The sequence below is a fragment of the Tachypleus tridentatus genome, chromosome 7, assembly GCF_004210375.1.
Source record: "Tachypleus tridentatus isolate NWPU-2018 chromosome 7, ASM421037v1, whole genome shotgun sequence".
NCBI classification, from domain to species: Eukaryota; Metazoa; Arthropoda; class Merostomata; order Xiphosura; family Limulidae; genus Tachypleus; species Tachypleus tridentatus.
In genome coordinates this window covers 52,446,025-52,470,255 of record NC_134831.1, presented here as the reverse complement: position 1 = coordinate 52,470,255, position 24,231 = coordinate 52,446,025, and the positions used below count along the sequence as shown (strand labels likewise).

The window sequence follows — 24,231 nt, the reverse complement described above, 5'->3', positions numbered from 1 at the left end:
ATCAAGAAACCTACTGAAGGAGGCTTAGCATTCTTGGAAATTGAGAAATTTTATTTCCAAAATAGTTTGCTTCAAAAACCCATTTTTCACAGCAAAAGCACAGGTGGTTATAATAATGAATACACAACCTTTGGTAAATTAATTATTCACATCAAATTTTACATTTTCCTGCATAATGCTGGTTACAAAGAATTCCATTGATGCCTTATACTAAGTTTGTTGTGAAAAATTGTTGTTTATTTTATGTTTACTTAGAAAAAGAAGCATTTATAACAAAAACATTTTTAATTTACTAAAATGTGTAGAAAAATGTCATGAATTGAATAATCCATCAAACAAAAATGTAAAAAACACATGGAAAAATACTCTCTTTCTGAAAGCACCAGAGAAATGTACACACACAAAACACTATAAAAAATAAACCAAGCAGCTTGAAAGTCATCAATTAAAGGTGCACATAGTTGATGGACTGGTACAAAAATAATCTTCATAGTTTGGAAGACACACATTCCAAAATTCTTATATGTATGTATTAAAAACAAAATTCATTCAAAAAGTTTCTACAGTACTCATGCTAAATTTATCACAGATGTTAGCAATAAAATCAAGTGACTATAAACCATGCAGTTATTCTTTAAATGAAGTAAAATATAAAAATCAGTTTGTAAGCTTATTTAAATAGCTCAGAGTTATTAGCACAATAAACCATACAATTCTGAAGACACTTGATGAATAAACATAATTTTCACAAAATTATAGATGGGAGTACCACAACCATATTGTACAATCCACATAGCTACAAAAGTAGCTGTCAAATAAAAGAATCTCCAGGAAACTACAATTACAGTTTGGAAGACTTCTGTAGTGTGCATAACAAAAAAGTCACCTCAAAACTCTGCCACATACAGACACTTAAATCAATCTATATACTGTTTGAAAATAATAAGCTAAGACCATAATAATAAAAAAAAAACCACTCAAATCATAACTTAAGACTGTATATAAGTATGCTAAATATGGCCATTTAATTTTGTAATCATATATGTTATGTAAGATAATCATTCCTTTATAAAAAAAAAACAGAAGAAAAAGTTAACCATATCACTGACAACCAAATCTAATGTGTCATACAACTTCTATAGATGATTTTCACTTAATGAATATCTAACTTTGTTTTAATTTATTGATACACAAAAATAAATACTACAAAAAAAAATAAATAAAGTTGATAAGCTATATTGCCATGTGAATTTATAATCTAATCCTAAAATATGAAGCTTTGTTATGGTGAACAATAATATGGTGAGAAATCTATTAAGAGAAATGTGAAATTAGAGAATTTTATAAGTGCAAACATATTATTAAGAACCTTCATATTACACTCTCTTTTTGAGAAAAAAACCCAAACAAAACCTAGCTTCTTTACTGTAAATAATTCTGGTGGCCTTATGCAGACTTATCATACTAATGTATATTCTCCAACCTTTTTACTTTGTCTGGTGCTTAGGAAAAAAAAAAAAAAGACACCTTACCTCGAAATAGTGATTTGTATTTCTATTGACTACAGATTACTTATAGTAAAACAGCTGTTTCTCTTGCATTACATAAACCACTGAAGTTTATATCAAGCTTAAAAAATTACAATTACATGCTTACATTCTCTGTAACACACTAGACGATTAAAATGTTTTTAATATAAAAAATAAACATTCTTCAGTATATACACCTTTCTTGGCTAACAACAAATAACATCCAATTGGTTCTTAAAATAATGAAGGCTTAGAACTGTAAATGATTTTCACTTTATCACAGTTTCTAATACTGAAACCTGTTTGTAGACTGACTTTCTTTAAGCCTACAAAAATTAGCATTCAGAACTAACAGTGGCATTGTTATAACTCACAAAAATTGCAATTACTTTACCATAAACAGCTTCTTTCATTGGTACGTGTAGGCAAATACAGCTACATTAACATAAAAATAGAAATTCCTTTTAACAAAATATTCAATATGTAGCAAGTAGTTAAATAAGTGTCAAATGAACACTTTTAATTCAAAGAAATATGTGTGGATTTAATTTTACCATTTACTTGTAATACTGCTACAGTAATTTTATTTTGGAATATTTGGACAATCAATTATTAAGACTACAAAAAAAATTTGAAATTACAAATAATCACTAAGCAACTTCAAGAGGACTTGGACAAATTAATGAATACTTTCTAAGATTGCTGTTGCTATTGACTCTGCTCACATGTACATCAACAGACACCACTTCTGTATTGTTAGCTTTATATCCTGGAGAATTATTTCCAGTATTACTATCACAGATCTTTGCTTCCTTGGTTTCCTAATAAAATCAAGAGAGAAGAAATCAATATATTAAAATAAAAAAGTATTCTCTCCATTTATGAAAACAGGAAAATTTCATGGAAAATAAATTATCTGTAAGTTAACAGAAATTAAAGAACAACTATAATCTTTTGCTTTAACATAGTATGTAACCACAATAGACAAACTATTTTATTTAGATATTTTCTGTTATTACCATTTAACTACATAAACTTTAAGAATAACAATGTTCTTTAATACATTTTGAATGAGATAAATCCAGCTTACTTTCACAGTTTATGGATAACTGTTAAGGAAAATAATGTTACCTAACAGAGCTGCCCATAACTAAGGGCAACATTTCAAAGGTTGAATGAATCATTCAAAAGTATATAATTGTTACTCACCAATGTAATGAAGCAGTATGCCAATCTGAAGATGCTTTTTTTTTAAATCACACTCTTCATACAACTTCTAGTTTTGGGAACTTAGACATTTACTTTCATAGAAATAAGAAAAAGAAATGAAACTGAACAAAATACCCATAAAAAAAGTTAGTTGCAAAGCTGCAACTATTTGCAAATTAATACATTTTATATGTACAGTAAGTACATTACCAAAATAAATAGATCTGTAGGAAGACAAAAATATTTTTGTCTACTTTAGAAATAATACTTCTTTATTTCTCTTCATAACTTATTCATAAACACAGCATCAAAACTAAATTAATTTCCAAAAGCAGTTTTGATTTATTAACTTACAAAGTTAAAAGCTGTTGCTTTTATAATTAAGAAAAACTAAGTTCCTTTCCTTATGAATAACTGTGTTCATTTAAGAAATATTTAATTTATAACATACTTCTGAGGTTGTATGTCCTGTCTACAAACATCAAATTACTGGCATTTGAGAGTATGTTTTTGAAAATTTATAACTGACCTTACATTTTCTTTGACTGCATGTGAAGTTACACTTGCTTTAATGCAGATATAAATACGAATAATTTGTTTGAGTTATAGTTTGTGTGAAACACATTAAAACAGATATCAATCACACTTTACAAGAATGTAAAGTACTGCCAATGAAACTACTTCTCCCACAACTAACTGTAATTGTTCTGATTATCGTTTTCCATACTGTTACCCAATACATCAATTCCATTACAAAAATCTTCTTTTAAGGATAGCAATATAAAGTTTAAACCAAATATTACACATACTCTTTGCTACACATGTAAACATAAGGTATATTAAGTTAAACACACTTAAAGCATGAATATCCACTGCAATTACTTCAGGGAGCATGATCAGTGATGTGGCTAAATAGGATTTCGTGAAACCAGAAAGTAATTTCAAAGTGTAGCTGTAAGCATGTGAGCATTTAGTTCATGAGCATTCTTCAACTTTAAATCCTTGTTTACTATCCTGTTAATAATACCAAGAATAATCCCAGCTTTATTGCAAAGATTTTTTGTGTTGAAGAATTCTCTTTCAAAACTATACCCACCACTTTTCAAATGACAGCCCTACTGATCAGTTTTTGGTGTGGTTTTGGAAGATGCTGCTTTCTTGAATACTCTGTTGTGAAGTTTTTATGCTTTCAAAGAGAACACTGAAGACTTCAACCTGCAAAATGTTGTGTCTTCTCACTCCAACTCAGGTTGAGCATGGCCTAGTGACTAGCATGGCATATTACACACTTAGTGGTCCGTGAATCCTACCCTACTGCCATTAAAAAAAAAAAAAAAGTTCTAGTACGTTCTTTAAAGCTACAGGTGCACTATGAGTAACCCACGAGTTATGAAGCTTGCTGTTTGATAGTAATCGTACCTTTAGTCTTTCAGCCGAAAATTATTGACAGCTGGCATATATGCATTTGTGCAGCTTTCACAAAATTGAAAACATGCCTTTGGTTCTATTTCACTAAACAATCTCATGGGATGGTTATTTTTCCTCAAAATGGAATGTGACAAACACACTCACATATGTTCCTTGAGCCACAAGCTACACATGGAAGCATTACAAAACAAATGTATTTTAAGCTAAATTTACTGCCCATTGCATGGCACAACTCTGCTGTAAACTGTTACATTATTAACATATGCAAATCATTCTTACACAGTGCAAATAATCCTTTGTGCTAATCTTATTTCATATTTCTTTCATCCACAGGAGTCAATATGATTTTCATACCTATCATGAAATCTCTGTAATAATGTTCAGTTATTAAACCTTAGGACTTTGAAATCAAATATGGAATAAAAAGAAATATATTTAGATCACTTGTAAAGACAATGAGTAACTTCCTTTGTAACATTGTTTCCAAGTATATAAATTACTATGAATGGAATAAACAGAATGATCTTCACCCTTCTGCAATAGGCTTGATACATATGATAATATACATGAGTTTGTCTACACATTTGCACATATTAAGTATTTGCACTATAACTTTTGTATGAAATATTTTTACTAAAGATTTGTTTGTGAAACTAGATTCTGTTTCATTACAAGTCTGAGTGCAGAGTGATTTCATGTTATGATTAAAAACCTCTTCTTCATTCCAAAAATCTCAAATATCATTTGCCTAATCTCTGAAACCTCCAAACTACATTTCAGACATTTGTTTTCTTTAAGACTTCTATATTTTACGTTATTTTTTATATTCTCACTATATGTGGTCTGTCATTTAACCAACCTCATAAGTATTACAAAAAATTTAGGAAATAAATAAAAATTATGCTTTTACCATGCCATAATAATTACATATTATAATAGGAAAATATAAATATATAGTGTGATAATGCTATATATGAACATATATATTTATTATTTCTTATTACACTGACCTTCCACTCATGCATACCTAACATTATATAACTTGCACTGATGCAATGCACACCACTCAGGTCACTTATCCAGTAATATAAAATTGACCTTTAGCCTTCCATCTTTTCTGTGTTTTAATGGACTAGTATTGTGTAATACACAGTCACATTTCATTCATTATACATTATATATATGTATATAAATCATTACTATTTAGAAATAAATTATTAAACTTATTTTTCTTAAACTTTGGAACAATAAATCAAGAAGTAAAGCAGATAATTATCTCTTCTCAAGCTTTATTAAGCTTAGTAACTAAGATATATTTAGATTTTAAAAAGTATGAAACTTCAAGCAGACTAAAGACTCAACCTACCTCCTTGAAAACTTGGATCAAAAGAATGTGGTAACTTTATTGAAGATTAAAATGGCTGTGAAAACCACTCTGGAAACATTCCAAGTTGTTGATTGGTTATTCAAATATCATATACTGTAGTGAGAGTATATAAGGGGCCATTTCAAAAAATGGAAAGAGCTGAACAAGGCCACAATGTTTGATTCAGTACATAAGCCATATTTCAGAAGGAAAAAAAGATACGAGGTTCTTATCTTATATTCTAGCTTGGCAATATTAGTAATTTGAGTTCCTAATTTGTATGGAATTATAGACATAGTATTTTGACATCACAAGTATCTAATTTTAAACAGTGCTGCATTCAACATACCATGTGCCTCACTATCTATATTTAAATTTGTTCTCTTAATATTTATTTTTAAATTAAGAAATTAACTAATTAATTATTTAAGAAATTAAATACCAAATTTATTCAAAAACCAGGCACAAAACTGAGGTCTATACTATGTAAAAACTACACTGACAAACACCAAACCAACATTATTTATAAAATACAATGTGATAACTGCCACGACTTCTATATTGGAGAAACAAGTAGAAAAAGGGAAACCAGATTCAAAGAATATAAAAAGTCACCTTCACACGTTTTTGAACACTGCAAGTCAAATAAACACAACATAAGCAAAGAAAACACTCAAATACTAAATAAAGAAACAAAGATAAACAAATGCAAAATTAAAGAAGCCTTACTTATACAACAACTTAAACCCAAAATAAACCAATACAAAGGAACACCTTTATACCTATATTAAATATAATAAAATAAATAATATAAAATTATATATTCAAACATCTAACAACGCCCTCTACATTCCAACACTCAGTTACACAATCCCTTCCAAACATGTGGTCAGCTTCCGGTCAGTTACCTCTTTCTTTCTTTGTGAACCTGATGATGACCGAAAAGGTCAAAACGTTGTTCGCTTGTCTACGTAAAATATTTTCTCAACCCAAACGAGCCAATTTTTCATATATATTAATCCACACTTTGATTCTTAACTTATTGACATAAATTCATAAAATAGCAGTTCAATAAAATTTTGAATGCAAGTCAACAAATGCAATGGCATGGCCTTTGAACTCTGATCCCTTGCAAAATGGTTAACAAAGTTTTTACTTTTTTAAATTCTTCTGTATAAAGTTTCTTGTGTATAAAACTTAACATATTTATTGGTAATTTCTGAATGAAATTATTGATGAAAGTATGATTTTCCTTTCATATTTCAGTAACATAGTTACATATTGCAAAGTTGATAATTTTCCCACTTTCAATCATATAGATAAGGAACCCTAACACTCAGGCATAGTTATCCTTAATTTAGAACTGTTAAGCAGAGGGAGGGCCAATGAGTCAACAGCACCTACTACATGTTTGACAGTTCTTAAAGGAAGAACAGGATTAACTGTCACATTTACAGTTCTATATCTGAAAGCACAGCATGTGTTCACAAATTTGAACCATAGATCTTGTGATCCACAGCCTGGATCACTAGTTGCTAGGTCTCACAAATCCTTCTAAGTCAAGGTCCACTAAAACATAAATACAACAAAAAGCATTAGAATTTACACATTAATGTCTTTTATTACACTGGACTGGTTTTGTGAAATCCATTAGACTGGCATGGTGGTTGTGCCAAACAAGCAGTGGTACTCATAGATTACTGGTTGAAAACTGATGTTATAAATGATGCAAATTTCATGTACACATACATCAAATGATTTGAGACAAACCTTAAAAACAAAAAATATCCTTACAGTACCAAATAAGCTTAAGAAAACCTTTAAGCTGTTTTTTTCTCTTTCGACTTATCATAAAAAAAGATATTCACAATTGAAATGAAATTCAAAATGTTTTTTCAGTGACTACAACTTCAGAGCACAAGTATAAAATAAAACTAAATCTATTAGTACAAATATGACTTAAAATACTCATATAACTCACATAGGGATAGAATAATAATTATATTCATATAATAACACGTGTGCATGCGTGTTCACATTTACCTGTTAGAAATTCCAAACATCCATTCTCAAATTTAAAAATTCTAAATACATTAATAAGCAATACCTTCCTTTTAAAGAACTTAACACAAACTTAATTACTCTAAAATTCAGCATTATGTATTATTTTCCATGCACACAATCAAGTTTTTACATTTATAAATCTAAGATTAATTTCAAATGGGTACTTTATCTGAAATACTGAAAGTTTTCCTTTGTTGAGTTGAACTTGTGCTGTCAACAAAACACTATAAAAATTTTCCAAATGACCTTTATGCATTGCATGACATTATCACTTTTCCATCTCACTTCACCACATTCATTGTGCAAGCATTGAGAAATCAAACATAGGCTGTGCTTTCATGTCATAATTTAGGTTTTATTGAAAATAGCAGTCACAATCAAATTTTGACAGAAAGGAGGAAAGTATGTCCTACTGAGAAAGAAAACACAATCCCAGGTGGGATACTTTGGTAAGGAATGAAGTTTCAAAGCATACAGTAAAGATATCTGCAAATGTCAGGGGTCCAAAGAAGGTTCATGAGACTTTGTGTATAAGCTCTGAACTGGGGAAGTGCAGGAAGCCCTGGTGCAGAGCTGAAATCCAAAGGATGTAAACTGAAAGAACAGAATCTTCCCTGGGAGGTCACCTCACCATGTACATGAATCCACACCAAGGGGTGGAACAAGTGCAGGAACTCTTGACATTTATATGGAACAGACCATATCTCCAACAGAAAAATGTGAGAATAAAATATCTGAGACTACAGATACTAAAGATTACAGTTTCCCAAGACATCATCATACCCTAAGAAAGTGACGCTGGACAAAAAATCCAGATCCATAGGTAAAAGAAAAGAGGAACCTACAAAAAGAAACTCACAAGTAAGTCACTGTAAGAATATTGAGATAAATTACAAATCACCATGGAGCAAGATCCGAAGTAAATCATAATCCATGGTAATTGCAGTTAAATATAAATCATCATTCCCAAATAAGGGATGTGTTTGGCAAGTGAAGAATTATTTACATTCAAACCTTTAGGAATTGTGAAGTTAACATCTTCCTCAACCAAAAATGTATATCTGTTAGATACTTAACTCTCTATACAGAACAGTTATTTTTTTCTTGAAGTCTCATTATTCTGCATTAAAGATTTGCATGCCATCAGCCCTGTCAAACTCTCCTTTAAATTTCATGTGAAAACGTGAATTTGTGCTACTGCATGATAATGCAACAAATCCCTTCACCATTAGCAAAGTTACACAACACTAGTGCAAATGTTCACTCTTCATTCATATGCAACAATCAACATTCATTAATAAGGCAATCAATAGAAGTGTACCAGGAAAGTGGGGAAGAAGGGCAAGAAGATGTTGAAAGTAAGTATAGATCATAACTACATTTTTAGTTAATAAAAATGTCAACTACCAATACAATGGCTAACCTCTACATACACATAACAACTAGAACCCCACACAATAGTGGTGAGGGGACTGGTTCAGAAATTACCTATCTGATCCTCAATTTTGAAAGTGCCAGAAGGAAGCCTACGGGGTGTAACATTATGTGGTGTGGGCACACCCACGAGAGATGACTGCATTTCAGTCAGGTTATGCTCTTTGCCCAAATGAAGAATAAGAAGCAATGAGTAGCTTGAATGGTGTTTTAAGAACAGGCAGAATAGGTACATGACCATCCAAGAGTGTACACAAACTGTCAGAAACCAATATGTGTAGTAAGGTTTGGGCACATTTAAATTGCAACAAGTGTACTCACCTCCTTAACCATCAGTCTCTATGTGTCATTATGTGGAAGAAGGGCACCTGTAAAACTTAACCATGAATAACTCCTCAATCATCTGACACTGAGAACCCATGCCAGTTGCAGGAGGAAGGCACTATCGTGGGCACAATGTAAAGATATGTATAAAATCACCAATCAGTCATCAGACTCTACAGGCCAATTGACAGCTGTGGGAACAGGGTTAATCAGTAATACATTACAGTGGAGCATTAAGAAATATCGATAACTCTGTAAGCATAATTGGTGAGGACACAGTAAATGTCTGTATGTTACTGGAGATGAGACAGTCAGATGGTAGAATTTAAGGTAAGATGAATGTGAGGTAGTCCACATGCAACCTGAAGAAAGGTGGAAAAGATGAAGAAAGGAGACTTAGGAGAGCATACAAGCATCAACTATTAAAAGGAAATATACAAGACATATGAGTCGGCAAATCCAATTCATAACAGGGTTAAAAGAGAGGACAGAGGTAAATGAGGCATCTCAGAAAAGGATACTGAGAGAGGCCACAAGGATAAAAAGTGTGACAAAATAGTGAGCAGCTGAGTTGGATAAGAATGTTTGTTCATAACAGAAATAACACCAAAAGAGAAACTGCAGAAGAAAAAGTGACCAGTTTTACTGGCATAAAATAAGAAGGGGTGAGGGAAGATGGCTGGCCAGGACTAATGAGAGGACAAGAGTGGTAATGAGAGAAGAAGAAGAATCAAGGGCACAGATACATATACAACTATAAATGGAGAGTAAGAATAGGACTTGTGTTTAGGAAAAGCAAAACATCTAGAGGTTTGATGGGGCTTCATGTAAGAGCATTGAGAATAACCATAATAATTCAATCAGGCAAGAAGTAGGAAGGAGAGCAGTTGAAAGGAAGGAATGAAAGAGGAGCAGAGAAGAAAGGAAACTGTGATGTTTGGAAAAGAGAGAGATGTAGGATACTCTATAACCTGAGATACAAAAGACATACAGATTACAGAACAACAATTCTGAAAAACAGGGATGCTGATGGCAAAAAATAAAAAACTACCAGATCCCAAACAGTTGACTACAAGAATGTCATGGGAGTAGATTCAGCCATGGGTTTAGGGGATGCCACAATCTACCCCAGAAATTTGTGAAAATTAGCTGTTCTTAGAGCAATTTTAAGTATGTTTGGGGCACAATGTATTTATATTTCCTTTTTGTTTTCACTAAATTAATTAATAATTTTGTGTAGGTAATACAATTATTACCTACACAAAACCAATCAAGTTCTTGCCTAAACTTGAAAATTTTCAGCTTTCAGATCAATGATAAAATAAATCCAACACTGTTTTCATTCAAGTTTCATAGTTCATTTTAGAATATATGGGTTGACATATGCAATAAATATGTCAAAATAAGAAAAGGGAGGAACTACAGATCACGTTTTGGAAATTTTTGATGTTAGATTAATTTTGACAGATTCTATTTCAACACTACCTGACAATAGCTGTCTTTACATGGGCATGAGGGAGGCAGCCAAAGCTGCACAACACAGCACTTGTGAAGTGGAATATGTTATGGAGAGCATCCAATAAAAAAATTGCATTGCAGTTATATATTAAACATTTTATTTGTAAAACATCTCAGTAGCATAGGCTGCCCTCATCACCCCATATTTTTAAACTGGATTTATATAAGTTAAAGAAAATGACCAAGATGATGAAGAAAAACTAGAAAATCTGCAAATCTTTATAAAACTGACATTCTAGGTGAAAGAGGAGGAAGATGTTACAATGTATTGCAAGTCAAAATGGAATAGTGACAATTAAATCTAGGTAATAAGTATGTCCCATATACTTTCACATGGAAAAAGTAGAAGGGTGACAAGAGTGAGACAAAAGAACAGATAAATGACCTAAGAGGTTGCCTGGACAATCCCATATATAATGATAAAAGAATGTCAAATGCTAAGAAAGAAGTAATATGTGAGGGTGGATAAAAAGTGGTGAAAAGTTGGGAAGGGGAGGTCAGAGCTGGGATTCAAGGAGATGGAGGAATAGAAACAGGGTTTCAATAGCCTGTAAGGGACCATCAAACAGACCGTTTAAATCCCAGAAACTGAGAAATGGCCTTTCAAAGAAGAGAGAGGTTAAGAGGAGGTTCATGTATAATAACAAAGATGAAAGTAGACCAGCCTGAGGGCACATACAGCCTTGGCTAAGGAGCAAGGCACAAAAGACAAGAATAGAACCTAGCAAAAAGGAGTGGCAAGGCAACACAAGAAGTAGGAGCAATGAGAAAGCAGAACAATAGAAGACCAGTGGGTGAGGAACCAATGAGTCATGTTGAGAAGAAAGCCTGCAACAATGTGTATTGCTTACAGAACCAAACAGGTTATGAAAACATTCAAACAGAATAAACCCAGAACTATGGCTGATTACTTATCTTCTATACACACTGTTAAACTTTGACTATGGTTGACCTGGTATGAAATAAATTATTACTTAAACTCTCTCTCTTCTCATGGTATAAGAAGTAATAATTAACCAAATATAATTCATTATAGTCTATGTGGACATTTGAAACAGAAAAAAACCAGGATGAAACATTACCTACAATGTGTATATACTAAGAAGTAATTTATTATGACAAAATATTACAGTTCATGTGCAACATGTTACACATTAACAACTACGTGTCAGCATTATCTTCTAATGATACATTAAAAAGTAGATATCCAGCCCTAATCTACAAAAATGATGGAGGCATGTATGAAAAGCACATAAAAAAGGTGGGTGTGGCAGGTTGAATCTGATTTCCTATTTTAAGGCTCTGCAACCAAATGAGATTGAATGCTATAAATATTATTTTCTTCAGCAATGACAGCTTTATAATGAGTATTTTATGTTAAATGTCTTACTTCTCAGAGGAGTGGTAAATAAATTTAAAAAAAAGTGACATCTGATGCCACAATTCTCACACTTGGGGAAACTGAGAATTTTTTTTAATACTGCTTTACCAAATTTAGAGCTTAAATTTGCATGATGTTAAAATCTGGATTATTAGCTACATTTTTTTGCTAAGTTTATTCATATACCATGATAAGAAAATAGTTTAATTAAATATTTAATGTATCTAACTAAAACCTCCTGATGTATATTAAATGATGCCCATTATGAAAATGTTAATAGGTATGTATACATGACAGGGTACAATAAACTGAGACTGCATTATCTACCATGAATACATGTGAAGAAGTAATAAACCAAATTTAAACATTACCTTCTATGTGGACATATTAAGGAAAAATAAACTAGAAAGAATTATCAACAACCATGGGTTACATGTAAAAGATCAACTAGCTGAACTAAACATTAACATCTATGTTTATATGGTTATGAATAAGTAATTATTACTAATCATCAATTTCTAAGTGTGCATGTGAAGGAAAGATGAACTATGATGAAACATTATAGTCCTTAGAGTACAGGTTAAAAAATAATGAATTACTTCAAAATAATATATGTTGACATGTTAGGATGCAGGAAATTACATTTAAACATTAAGTCCTGTCAGTTAAATGTTAAAGGAGAAAAAGTATTCTTAGAAAAATAAGATCCAAATGTTACCTGGTAAGGAAAGAAGGATGAAACATAAAACAGCAGGAGAGCATTCAAACCTGAAAGAAATGCCAGGTGTGGCAATAACAGGCTGGGAGAAGAAAGAAGATAATAAGACAGGAAAAGATGAGAGAAATCCAGTAAGTAGAGAAGTATACAGGGTGGAAAAAGTTGCTCCATTTAGTTCTCCTCAACTTCAGGTTGAAAAACCTGTAAAGGAAATTTGTGACATAGACAGAAGAAAAGGACCCAGGTAGTAACATGGATCCCACCACACAATGGACAAAGTAATCACTATATTTTGTATTTTGCAATATGATCAGCATCTTTCACAATAAGTAATGGCTGTCATGATGCCAACAGACAAATAACTTCCTAAAGTGTTGGTAGCTGAGTGATATTTGTACTTCCATCAAAAGAAAAAAATTCAAGTTAACCTGTGAATTCATGTTGAAATGATGACACTACAAAGTAAATTACTTCAACATGTTTCAGCAAAATAAACACTTTACCATGAATGTGCCAAGAAATTTAGGATTTTCATGTGTTAATGTATTTGTAGTAGCAGATGTGTAACACTCCTATTGGTGGAAGGTTTTGCTGCATGATACATCATCATACAGTAGCAGAAATTCATGTGAAATTTAAGTAAGTGTTTCCAAGTGTTAGTAGCATGCAAATCTCTCAAATAGAAAAGTAAAACTTCAGGAGTAAACTAGCTGTTCTGTGTACGAAGACAAGTCATCATATTGGAAGCCGTAAGAGACTGGTGAAGACTTCCTAATAAAGTGTTAATGCAAAATCTTAGATACATGAAATAGTGAAGGGGCATAAGCTGAAACTTGGAGTTGTGAAAATCCTAGCCTAGATAAAAAACTAACTGGTAGGACATTTCAGTGTAAGATAACAATGAGTGAGAATTCTGTAACCATCCATATAATGATGACAATTAATACTGAGTGGATGTAGAAGACAAGTTAGTGATTTGATTACATGTGTAAAGACATAAACAGATAAAGCTAGATTAAAGGGGAGGGTCATAAACTGAGAAATCATTTCACCATGTGAAATATAATGATGGGTGAAACAGAACATGTAAATAAGCATTACTGAATGCCAAACATAAATATCCCTTTTATATATGTAAAAAACGACTTGTATGGGTTGAGAAAGCACTATGTAGAGAAGCAAACAACATTTCGACCTTCTTCGGTTATCTTCAGGTTCACAAAGAAAGAAAGAGGTAACTGACCGATAGCTGACCACATGTTTGAAGGGGTTTGCAATTGAATGTAGAGGGTGTGCTTAAATGTTGGATTATATTTTTCAATATAGGTATAAAGGTGTTCCTTTGTATTGGTTTATTTTGGGCTTAAGTTGTTGTATAACTAAGGCTTCTTTAATTTGGCATTTGTTCATGTTTGTTTCTCTATTTAGTATTTGGGTGTTTTCTATGGTTATGTTGTGTTTATTTGAGTTTCAGCGTTCGAAAACTTGTGCAGGTAACTTTTTGTGTTCTTTGAATCTGGTTTCCATTTTTCTACTTGTTTCTCCAATGTGGAAGTCATGGCAGTTATCACATTATATTTTACAAATAATGTTAGTGTTGTGTTTGTCAGTGTAGATTTTACATATTACGGACTTTAGTTTTGTACCTGGTTTTTGAAGAAACTTAGTGTTTACTGGATTGTTGGGTTTTGTTATAAGTTTTTTCCAAATGTTGGTTTTTTTTCTGCTGATGTCGGGAATGTATGGCATGCAGCCGTATATGGTATTGTGATTTTTTTAAATCTTGGGGTATATTTACTTTTGTTAGTTTATTTTGTTTTTTGTCTAGGTGTGTGCATATAATGTATTCTACAGTTTCTTGTAGTCGGTTCTTGTAATATCATTTCGTAACCTCAAAATTACAAGAACCGATAGACAATTTAAAACAGGAATCCACCGAAAAATCACCCATACTGGACTATACATTCCTTGGGACTCAGCACATGAAGCAAAACAAAAACTCAACATACTAAGAAACCAAAAAAACATAGCCATAAAACTATGCTCAACAAATAAAATTAATGATGAATTACACAAAATAAAACAGTACTTCATCAATATTAACAAGTTTCATCCATGAACCATAGAAAACATTATATGCACATAATATAGAACTAAGGTCTATACTATATAAAAACTACACTGACAAACACAACACCAACGTCATTTATAAAATACAATGTGATAGCTGCCACAACTTCTATGTTGGACAAACAAGTAGAAAAATGGAAACCAGATTCACAGAACACAAAAATGTCACCTTCACACGTTTTCGAACACTGCAAATCAAATAAACACAACATAACCATAGAAAACACCCAAATGCTAAATAAAGAAACAAACATAAACGAACGCAAAGTTAAAGAAGCCTTACTTATACAACAACTCAAGCCTAAAATAAACCAATACAAAGGAACACCTTTATACCTATATTAATCAATATAATCCAACATCTAAGCACGACCTCTACATTCCTACACTCAATTACACAACCACCTTCAAACATGTGGTCAGCTATTGGTTAGCTACCTCTTTCTTTCTTTGTGAACCTGATGATGACTGAAGAAGGTCAAAACATTGTTTGCTCCTCTACATAGTGCTTTCTCTACCCATACCAGCCATTTTTTACATATATAATTTTCTCTACAAGTGGGTTTTCTCGTCATCATGGATAAATATCCCTTTGTTGTGAAAAAGGTTTGAAACTGCCTGACTTAAAATCTAATAGAAAATGGAAAAGTCAAATTTATATGATGAATAGAAGATTAAAGTAAGGAATCTAATGAGCCCAAGGTTAACATGAAGTGAAAGATCAACAGATATACAAGTATCTGAAATGACCCCAAAAAATCTGGATGAAGAAATTATTAAGAACAGTGAGTCAATGAAGAAATTATATAGACCACCTTACATATATGCTAGGTCATACTATGAGTACATGTAGCAAGTATCGGAAAACACTATACACACAGTGTACTGAAAGGTACTGCTGACCAGCTGTAAAATGACATGCTAAAACTATAATCAACTCCTACTGGCAAGTTTCCCTGAGTAGAAGACTAGTTGAAGCAAAATAACCTACAAAAGTACATTCAGAAATTTGTAGTCACATTTTATTTATAGCATGAGTTCAAACTCAACAAGAAAAGGCTTTCAATGTTCCAAAGGTAAATCTACCTCACTCAAATAATTGAATTTCATATCAAGGCTTTATGAACCAATCTCATTTTATATTACATTGTGATAAAAAATTTTATATTCAACAACAGCTACCAACCTCAAAATGCCATATGGCATGCTTTTCTTGTACATCTTTTCTGTCCTTGGAAATATCATTATTGTTGTTGTTGTTGTTATGTCTCTCTGGAAAATAACTGTTACTATCTGCAACTGGAGTCTTCATCTATGTCAAAAAAAATTACTGTATATTTACCAATATTTATATAAATTGTTTTATGAGCAACTAAACAAAACATGACTCATTAAAAACAAAATTAAGGAGCACAATATCCTGATTGATATTCTGACTCCAGAAATTGACTGATGATTTCAGTATACATAATTTTCAATGTTCTATCAAATTTCTTGTCATTAAATTACACTGTTGAATATTTTATTCCTTCCTGATGATGAGAAACCCACTTGAAGTAAAAATGTATTCTAAAGATGGCTGGTATGGGTATTAAAACTTTAAGTAAAATAAACTTCTATAATTATAGTTTTACTACCCAAATCAACAGTCTTTAAATTAGATTAAAAGTTTATTTTACTTAAAAGTTTTAATACCCATACCAGCCATCTTTAGAATACATTTTATTCCTTCATTTATTTATATGTAATATATATATGTATTTCTTAGATTCCTAATTATTTAGACTATATAATTCGAATTTTTAATCTTTAGATATGAAAATCGAATTAAATTTTATGTTTGGCTCTATGTATATATTTGAAGGAGTATTAAACATAACAAGTGTTATAATATCACTTTTATACTTTCATCCAGAAGAATCAGGATGTTATCTTTCTTTCTTTCAGAAATCAAAGAAATTGGAAAAGTCATGAAGAACCTGATGACATCAGAAGATTGTGAAAATAGCAACAGTATTTCTGTGATAACTTATGTCACAAATTGTTACTGGAGTTTGTAAAAAATTTCTAGGTTTCAACTTGCTCAGTAGAGAAATATGTATTATTAATAGGAGATGATAAACAATAGAGGCAGTGAAAAAACAACACATGAATATCAGTGAAATTTCAGTAAACTGAGTAAGTAGAGAATATTAAGGCAAGTCTACTGAGCACCTGAAACTTTCGGTAGTTTATCATGACTAGGTCACAATTTTTATTAAAAAACAAGATAGTCTAAAAATGCAGATTCTCAAAATTTCTTGTATTCTTGCTTTTGAGATTAAATCAACTTATTTAAACATTAAGTAGTTTAATAAAAGGAGATTAAAACTAAAAAATTGTGTGTCATCAATCTAAACAATAGTTGTGTTTGGTGATATTGTAAAGATAAGTTTATATTATGTTATAGAACACCAAGAAGGTTACAATTTCCCTATACTGAATATGTATTAACAATAGGTATTTACCTCTTCCCCAAGATTAGCTATTCTTGTTCAGAGCTGCTCTCTGTATGCAAACTTTTTCTTTGTGCATGCCACAAGACTTGCACTCTCCCCTCCTTGTTGGAATCACTATATTCCAAGATGTCTCTCACATAAATCATCATGCATCAGCTCTTAACCAACAGTAGCATGACATATTCACATGCCTTCCTCTACATTCCTGTACCGAACCTTCACTTTGAAGTTCAGCACAAGGTGTGAGCACTGAATAAGTGGTGAGGAAGGGTGAGAAGAGGTAAGTACCCTCCTAAAATAATTTTCAGTACAGAAAGATTATAACTTACAATATGGTACCTACATCTCCTCACAAGATTAGCTAGAATCTTACACTGAGAAGAAAGTGGAATGACAGAAGTACCCCATCACAAAAGTGTCTGAAAGATACCTCTGTAGATGACATAGTCAGATCAAAAGAATCAACTCCCCCAATCATGGCACAAGACAACACCCTACAAAGGCAATAACATCCCCATTAGAATATAATGAGGTATAGTCAAGAAAAGAACTGGAACAATCTAACACAATACAGAAGCAGCAATTGGGGATGAAGATAGACAACTCAAATTTGTGTGAGGACTTACAGCAATTGGTTTACTTGAATTCAAACCCTCAACATTAGGAACTGACTTCCACAAAAAGGTAGAATGAGGGCTCCCAATAAAAGGGGTGAACCACAATTGTGACAGTTCAACTCCAGTGTATGTGTGTGTGTGTGTAGTGTGTATCAGAAGATCACATCATCCTGTAAAGTGAAGGCTTGTCTCCCATGTTTGTGTAAATAGTATTAGGTGGTTACATCAACCAGGAATGTGACAGCTGAATTCCTCTGAAAGCAAAGTTGCATCAACATCAGCAGATCACCACTGCTCTATACTCAACTGAATGGTTTTTAACTTGTTTCATTCAGGAAGGTGCCTCCATAGTCAACCAATCCAGTAACTTGACACTGGAAAGTAGTAAGGACTCTCATACTCCATTCAAGAAAGGAGGGTGACAATGAGGTAAACAGTCCACAGGAACACTATCACCAGAGACAGAGTAATAGGTTACCATGAAATCTTAGTTTGAAAAGAAGACCACACTGACTTATTCATTTAAGGCTTTACCCATGCAGTCCATGTGTGATATGGTCTTAAACAGTCATATTTATGAAATAAATCATCACAAGTTAATTAACAATCAACCAATCTTGTGAAACACCCCATCTTGACAGTGAGTGTACAAAACCATGAAAGAGAAAGTGCAAGTTAACATGGCATACAGTGTGGATTTAGAATTACAGAATACCTGGTCAAGCACCACACATCATTGAGTGAAATCCATGTGATAAACAGAAATAGGGGCCCCTGAAAGAAAAAAATGAATGAATAAGCTTTACCAGGTTAAATCATACTGAATTCTAAAAAAAAAAAAAACAGCCAAAGTGGTAGACAATAAGGAGTAAACCACAAGATGATGTAGACAGTGGAAGATGAGCAATAAGAATGTAAGAATCCCCTCCAATGGATGACAAAGACAAGAAGCAAGGGAAACAGTAAGGTGAAGGATTGTATGCAGGGACAATGGGAACAAGTCCAGGAGGAAGAAGGTAGGGAAACATAAGATATTGAAACCAAAAGGTGGACCCCACTTAGCAAAAAGAGAAAAGAAAAGGGAGATGATGATTGCCAGAGGATAAAGAGCCAGAATCATGAATCCTAGAATGTAGCAAAATGGGCTGTAGAAGAACAAAAAGCTCTGACCAGACACATAAGCCTCTATGGAGCCAGTGAAGAGTAAAGACAAGAAAGAGGGAAATAGGAGAAAAGGAGGAACAGTCCTTTCAAGCTGCCAAGGCCTGCAGAAGGAGGAACAAACCAGATAAAAGAAAAATAGGCAGTGGGAGAAGGATACATGAAACATCAATGGCACACAAATCTGACCATTGAAATCCACAGACTAAGAGAGAAAATTATTTAATACACAAAAGATGCAACATTGAACACAAGCAAGTGGTTCAAATAAAAGTAAAGTAAGAGAATAATTAACCATATGAGTGATCCAATTCTGAAGGTTAGGACTCCAGTGAGAGTGACATATCTGAAGAACAGAAGCAGAAAAACTATGGTGTCAGAAAACCAAAATACATGGGATAAAGACTGCATGATGTCAAGACAGAAGAAAATCCTTCAGCAACAAACCAAATGTTCAACAACTGCCACTTACCTTGTCTACACCACCATGTAAAATGGACAGATGAAACCAATTAATGAGAAAACAACATGTGAAACTGAACTGTCACACTAAAACCTAAGAAAAGGTAAGTTTGAATACACTAAATATGAAGGTTGGCATTTAGAATGTGATTGAGTTCAAAAGAGAAAGGTGGGAGAAACAGACAAGGGACACAAAGGAGAGGAGCAGTCGACTTAACATCAGAAACCATAACTGACCTAGTCAATAGGAAGCAATTAAGAGGAATTGACAAGAATTGGACTGGACAAAAAATCACTCATTGAAGTAATCAGATGAATGGGTACACATAAAGATATTTGTAAGACCAATCCAAACTGAAGATATCAATTTCCACAGCCAATGGATGAAGTACAGGCAACCAAAAGAAAGGGAACTTGGTATGTAGACCCATAGCAAAAGCAACTGCATTTGGAAAATCCTACTGATGGCAAAAAAAACCTTGAAAATGAGGGGACCTAATGCTCAATCAGTGGGATATATCCAGTTACAAAACAAAAGATGATCCAGGGGCAGATAGAAAACATACTGTAGATGACTTATAATAATGCAAATGCATGCTCCTAGTAGAGGCGATCAAAGATCAAAACAGGGGCAGATGGAAAGCATACTGTAGATGACTTATAATAATGCAAATGCATGCTCCTAGTAGAAGAGATCCAAAGATCAAAACATAGATCCCTGGACTGGTTGACCCCTCAGTGGGTGATAAGTGCTACCACTGTAGAATTGTTTGAAGGAACTGTTCTCAGACAATGTAAGGTGAGAGGAAGAAAATATTGTAAGGTTCAATGCATAAACAGAAATTCAAAAACAGCAACATGCAAAGCCCAGAAGTCTGCAGACCACTGGCTTAAGTGTCATTATTATTGATCCATACTCCCCATGCCTGAAGAAAAGTATCTAGGAAAATATGTAGATCCAGATGCAAAGAAGGAAGTGGCACACCTGCTGACATGTGGGTATTGTCCAATCACCAATGCAGATTGTCTCACAAGAGAGGAGGTAGGGAAATGAGGGTGGAAAGAGGATCCTGATAAAGATTCTATCATTCATGAAATGCCCTCTGAAGGGATTGTAAATGGGAATTACCAGGAGAGACCAGTGATGTCATGGAAAATGAAATCTCCAAAAACAAAAGAACCTCACAAGTAGCAAATGACTAAGCCAATAGGGCATGGTGGACAAAATTTTCATTAAACAAAGTTATGAATGAGAAGGCAGTGGTTAACAGATATTAGTGTTGAAAAAAACCCCATTGGATAAGACAGTGAATGGGTTGGAAAAAGAAATACCACATTTTCACCAACCAGTCCATCTGAGCCACCACAGAAAGTAGCTTCCAGGTGCAAGAGGCCAATTTTAGTTCAGAACAAGTCAGAATAAGCGATCTACATTACAATAATACTTTAGTCTCCGAGTATGGAGAAGACATGAAAAAGCCCTGCCAGTTCAACCAAACATGGAAGATGCTGAAGAAAGTCCAAAGGGAAAGACCTGAAACTGATTAACCAACCTGTGAAGAATAAACCAAAAAGAAGGGTGAGAAAGAGGAGATATAGGCATGTAAGAGAAGGGTAGAACATAATCACGGCTCATATACACAACCTAACAGAAAAGCACTCACCTTAAGGAAAGAATGATTCCAAGGTGAACTTGGATATTGTTATAAAGAGACTTAGACAAAAACAATCGATTATCAACCTCCAACTCCTTTGAAAACAAAGAAAAGGTAGTGAAAAAAAACCAGGAAGGATTTGGAACATGTTATATTGCCTGATGTCAGAGCAATTACAGAGACGACTGACAGATGCTGGTAAGCCACAGGAACTCAACGATAGAGAAGAAAATGTAAAACTAGTGGTGGTGAATTGCTTTTTTTTTTCTGGTGGTGGTGGTAGGGCACATGAGGCCCTGACAGAGACAAACAGCTACAATATTTGTAAGGATGGAATGATGGTAAGCTAACACCAAAAAAACCTTATGTGTAAAATTAAAAGAGACAAAAGTTTTGCAAGCTGATTCCTGCCTTAAATAGATAAGGAGAAACCTAAAAGCTACTGATATACAAACAGACAGATAACCCAATGAGAAGAACGTGTGAGATAAGCTGAAATAATTCGGGTGTATAGCATGCTAAACCTTCATGCAAATGCAAGACTAAATGATTAGCATAAACCCAAATATCAGGAGAGGAAGGAAAAACTAAAAGTAAAGGAAGACTGGTCATGTAATAAGTAAAAATTAAGTGAATAATATGTAACTGACATTGAGAAAAGATCACAAATCTGAGACATAAATCCATGAAAACTGAATTAGGCCTAGGAGACATCACAAGTTGTGAATGCTAATATTTGGATAATTCTGGAGATGAAGAAAAACAAACAAATTCCTCATCAACCAGTATAGCCATAGAAGTGTTAATGGGGGCCAAAGTAAAGGTTGAAGATAAAAGTTGGATCACGTAATGTTCGATCTCCTGATGCATAGAAGCAAATAAATCCTTTATCAGGTTGCCAACATCTGAGGACTGTAACCCCTGAAGTGATAACTTTAACTTCAGAATTCAGAGCACAAATAGTGACTTGAATGAATTGATAAAAATAAATTAGAAGAATTAATTTGATTAAGTAACATTAAGTTGAAAAATTAACCACTTTGGGAGGATAACAAAGTGGAATATGCACAATGAAGACACAAAAGAGCACATCTAAATTAAATTTCTACCAAATGAGAAGTGAAGTTTTTGTAAAAGAGTGCAGAGAAAGTCATGCGAACAATAACAGCTAATACTGTGAGTGGAGGTAAGTACTATATCAGAAATAAAGTACACTAACAGTCACTAGCAGTCAATGACTATTTTGCTTTTATCTTTCCTAAAACTGATATCTCTTTGATGAAGTTTATGTAAAACTGCTCAAGGGCAATCTGCACAAAATACATGCAACAGTATTATAAAAAAATCTCCATATATCAATTGATGAAAATATCAAAACATACATGTATACAAAATGATAAATTTTCTTCTTGCAGAAACTATAATTATCCAAATTTAAAAAATATAGTTTGTTCTGGTAATAAGCTTGAATAAAAAAATTTGAAAGAAAAACCTCAAACCAAATTTACTGACTAATGAAATTAATAATAAATTTTTCAAAATTCTGTTGTAATGACAGCAAATTTAGTTGTTCAATAATGAGGACATGATAATGACCCAAATAAAGATTTTACTGTATGGAAAATTACAAAGATAAAAAAAACAACAGATAAGCTTGATGGTTATAGGAGGTTGAGTAAAATGTGAAAAAGTTGCTTTCATGATGTACTGAGAAGAATTGAAGAAAGGTGGGGCTCAGTAATTGTCTCAGACTAAAAAAGCACTGCAGCACACGTGAAATTCTTTTTAAAGAAGAAATACTTAAACTTTCTTCTTATATAGATAAAACTTTTCACCATACAAAAACATATTTGCAAGCCTGTTTTACTGGCATAAGTTTGTTACTTAACCCTTCTTTTACATTCAGAAACTTAAAATCACATTTACTTATTACTGATCCATTAAATTTTACTAGATTATAAATTAACTCTCTTATTACAGGCTTGGTCAATTAAACAGCCATGTAGAGTTTTTTGTATTCAATTAATGTCTTTTTAGACTTAATACTTTTAACTTTCAATACATTGTGTATATCTTTAAATTTTTTTTTATGTAGAGGGGCGAGCCTGACGATGACCGAAGAAGTTCAAAACGTTGTTCACTCCTCTATTTAAAACAATTTTCTCAACCCAAACTGGCCGTTTTTACATATATATTTTTCTACAAGTGGATTTTCTCGCTATCACTGATTAATATTAAAATACATTCACATACAAAATGTCATATTTTATGCTGAATTATTTTTAATGAAATAAAATAAAGATTTGTCCATGAATATATTGAGTATTTGTTTTGAATAGTCCAAATAACTTTTATATTAAAATTAAAAATACTTTTCCTGATCTAAAAAAATCTAAAAAAAATTCCCTTTGTATAATACTTAAAACCTGCTCAATGTATTTTAAGTATTTTTTTCATTAAAACTTTTTTAGTGTATCTGTTATTTTCTCTTCCCTATCTCAAAACTGAATTGGTCAATTTGATCAACCTCATAACCACAAAAAAAATCATATCTAAATTATCTGTTTTTCTTTTTATGATGACTTCAAATTTTTACAATAAATTATATTTGTTTATCCCAAGCAGCTCTAACTTCTTAAAAGTGTACATCTATTGATAATTAAAGTTTATTGTTTTACTGCCCTTTTAACCATTTCTAACTACTACCCCTGTGATTATAAGATGTAAATCACTCAGG

At 32.6% G+C, this 24,231-nt stretch overlaps 1 protein-coding gene across 3 annotated transcripts in view; it reads right to left on the bottom strand.

Annotated features, from left to right (window-relative positions):
• Nucleotides 1–30: 30 nt before the first annotated feature.
• LOC143255654 (uncharacterized) overlaps nucleotides 31–24,231 on the bottom strand; it is a 56,190-nt gene continuing 31,989 nt past the window's right edge. For all 3 annotated transcript variants that reach the window (XM_076511653.1, XM_076511655.1, XM_076511654.1), the window contains 2 exons: nucleotides 16,288–16,413; nucleotides 31–2,350 (listed from right to left, as the gene is read on the bottom strand). In XM_076511653.1, coding sequence (XP_076367768.1) covers nucleotides 2,180–2,350; nucleotides 16,288–16,413 — 297 coding nt within the window. In that variant the 3' untranslated portion in view covers nucleotides 31–2,179. The remainder of the gene's footprint in view (nucleotides 2,351–16,287; nucleotides 16,414–24,231) is intronic.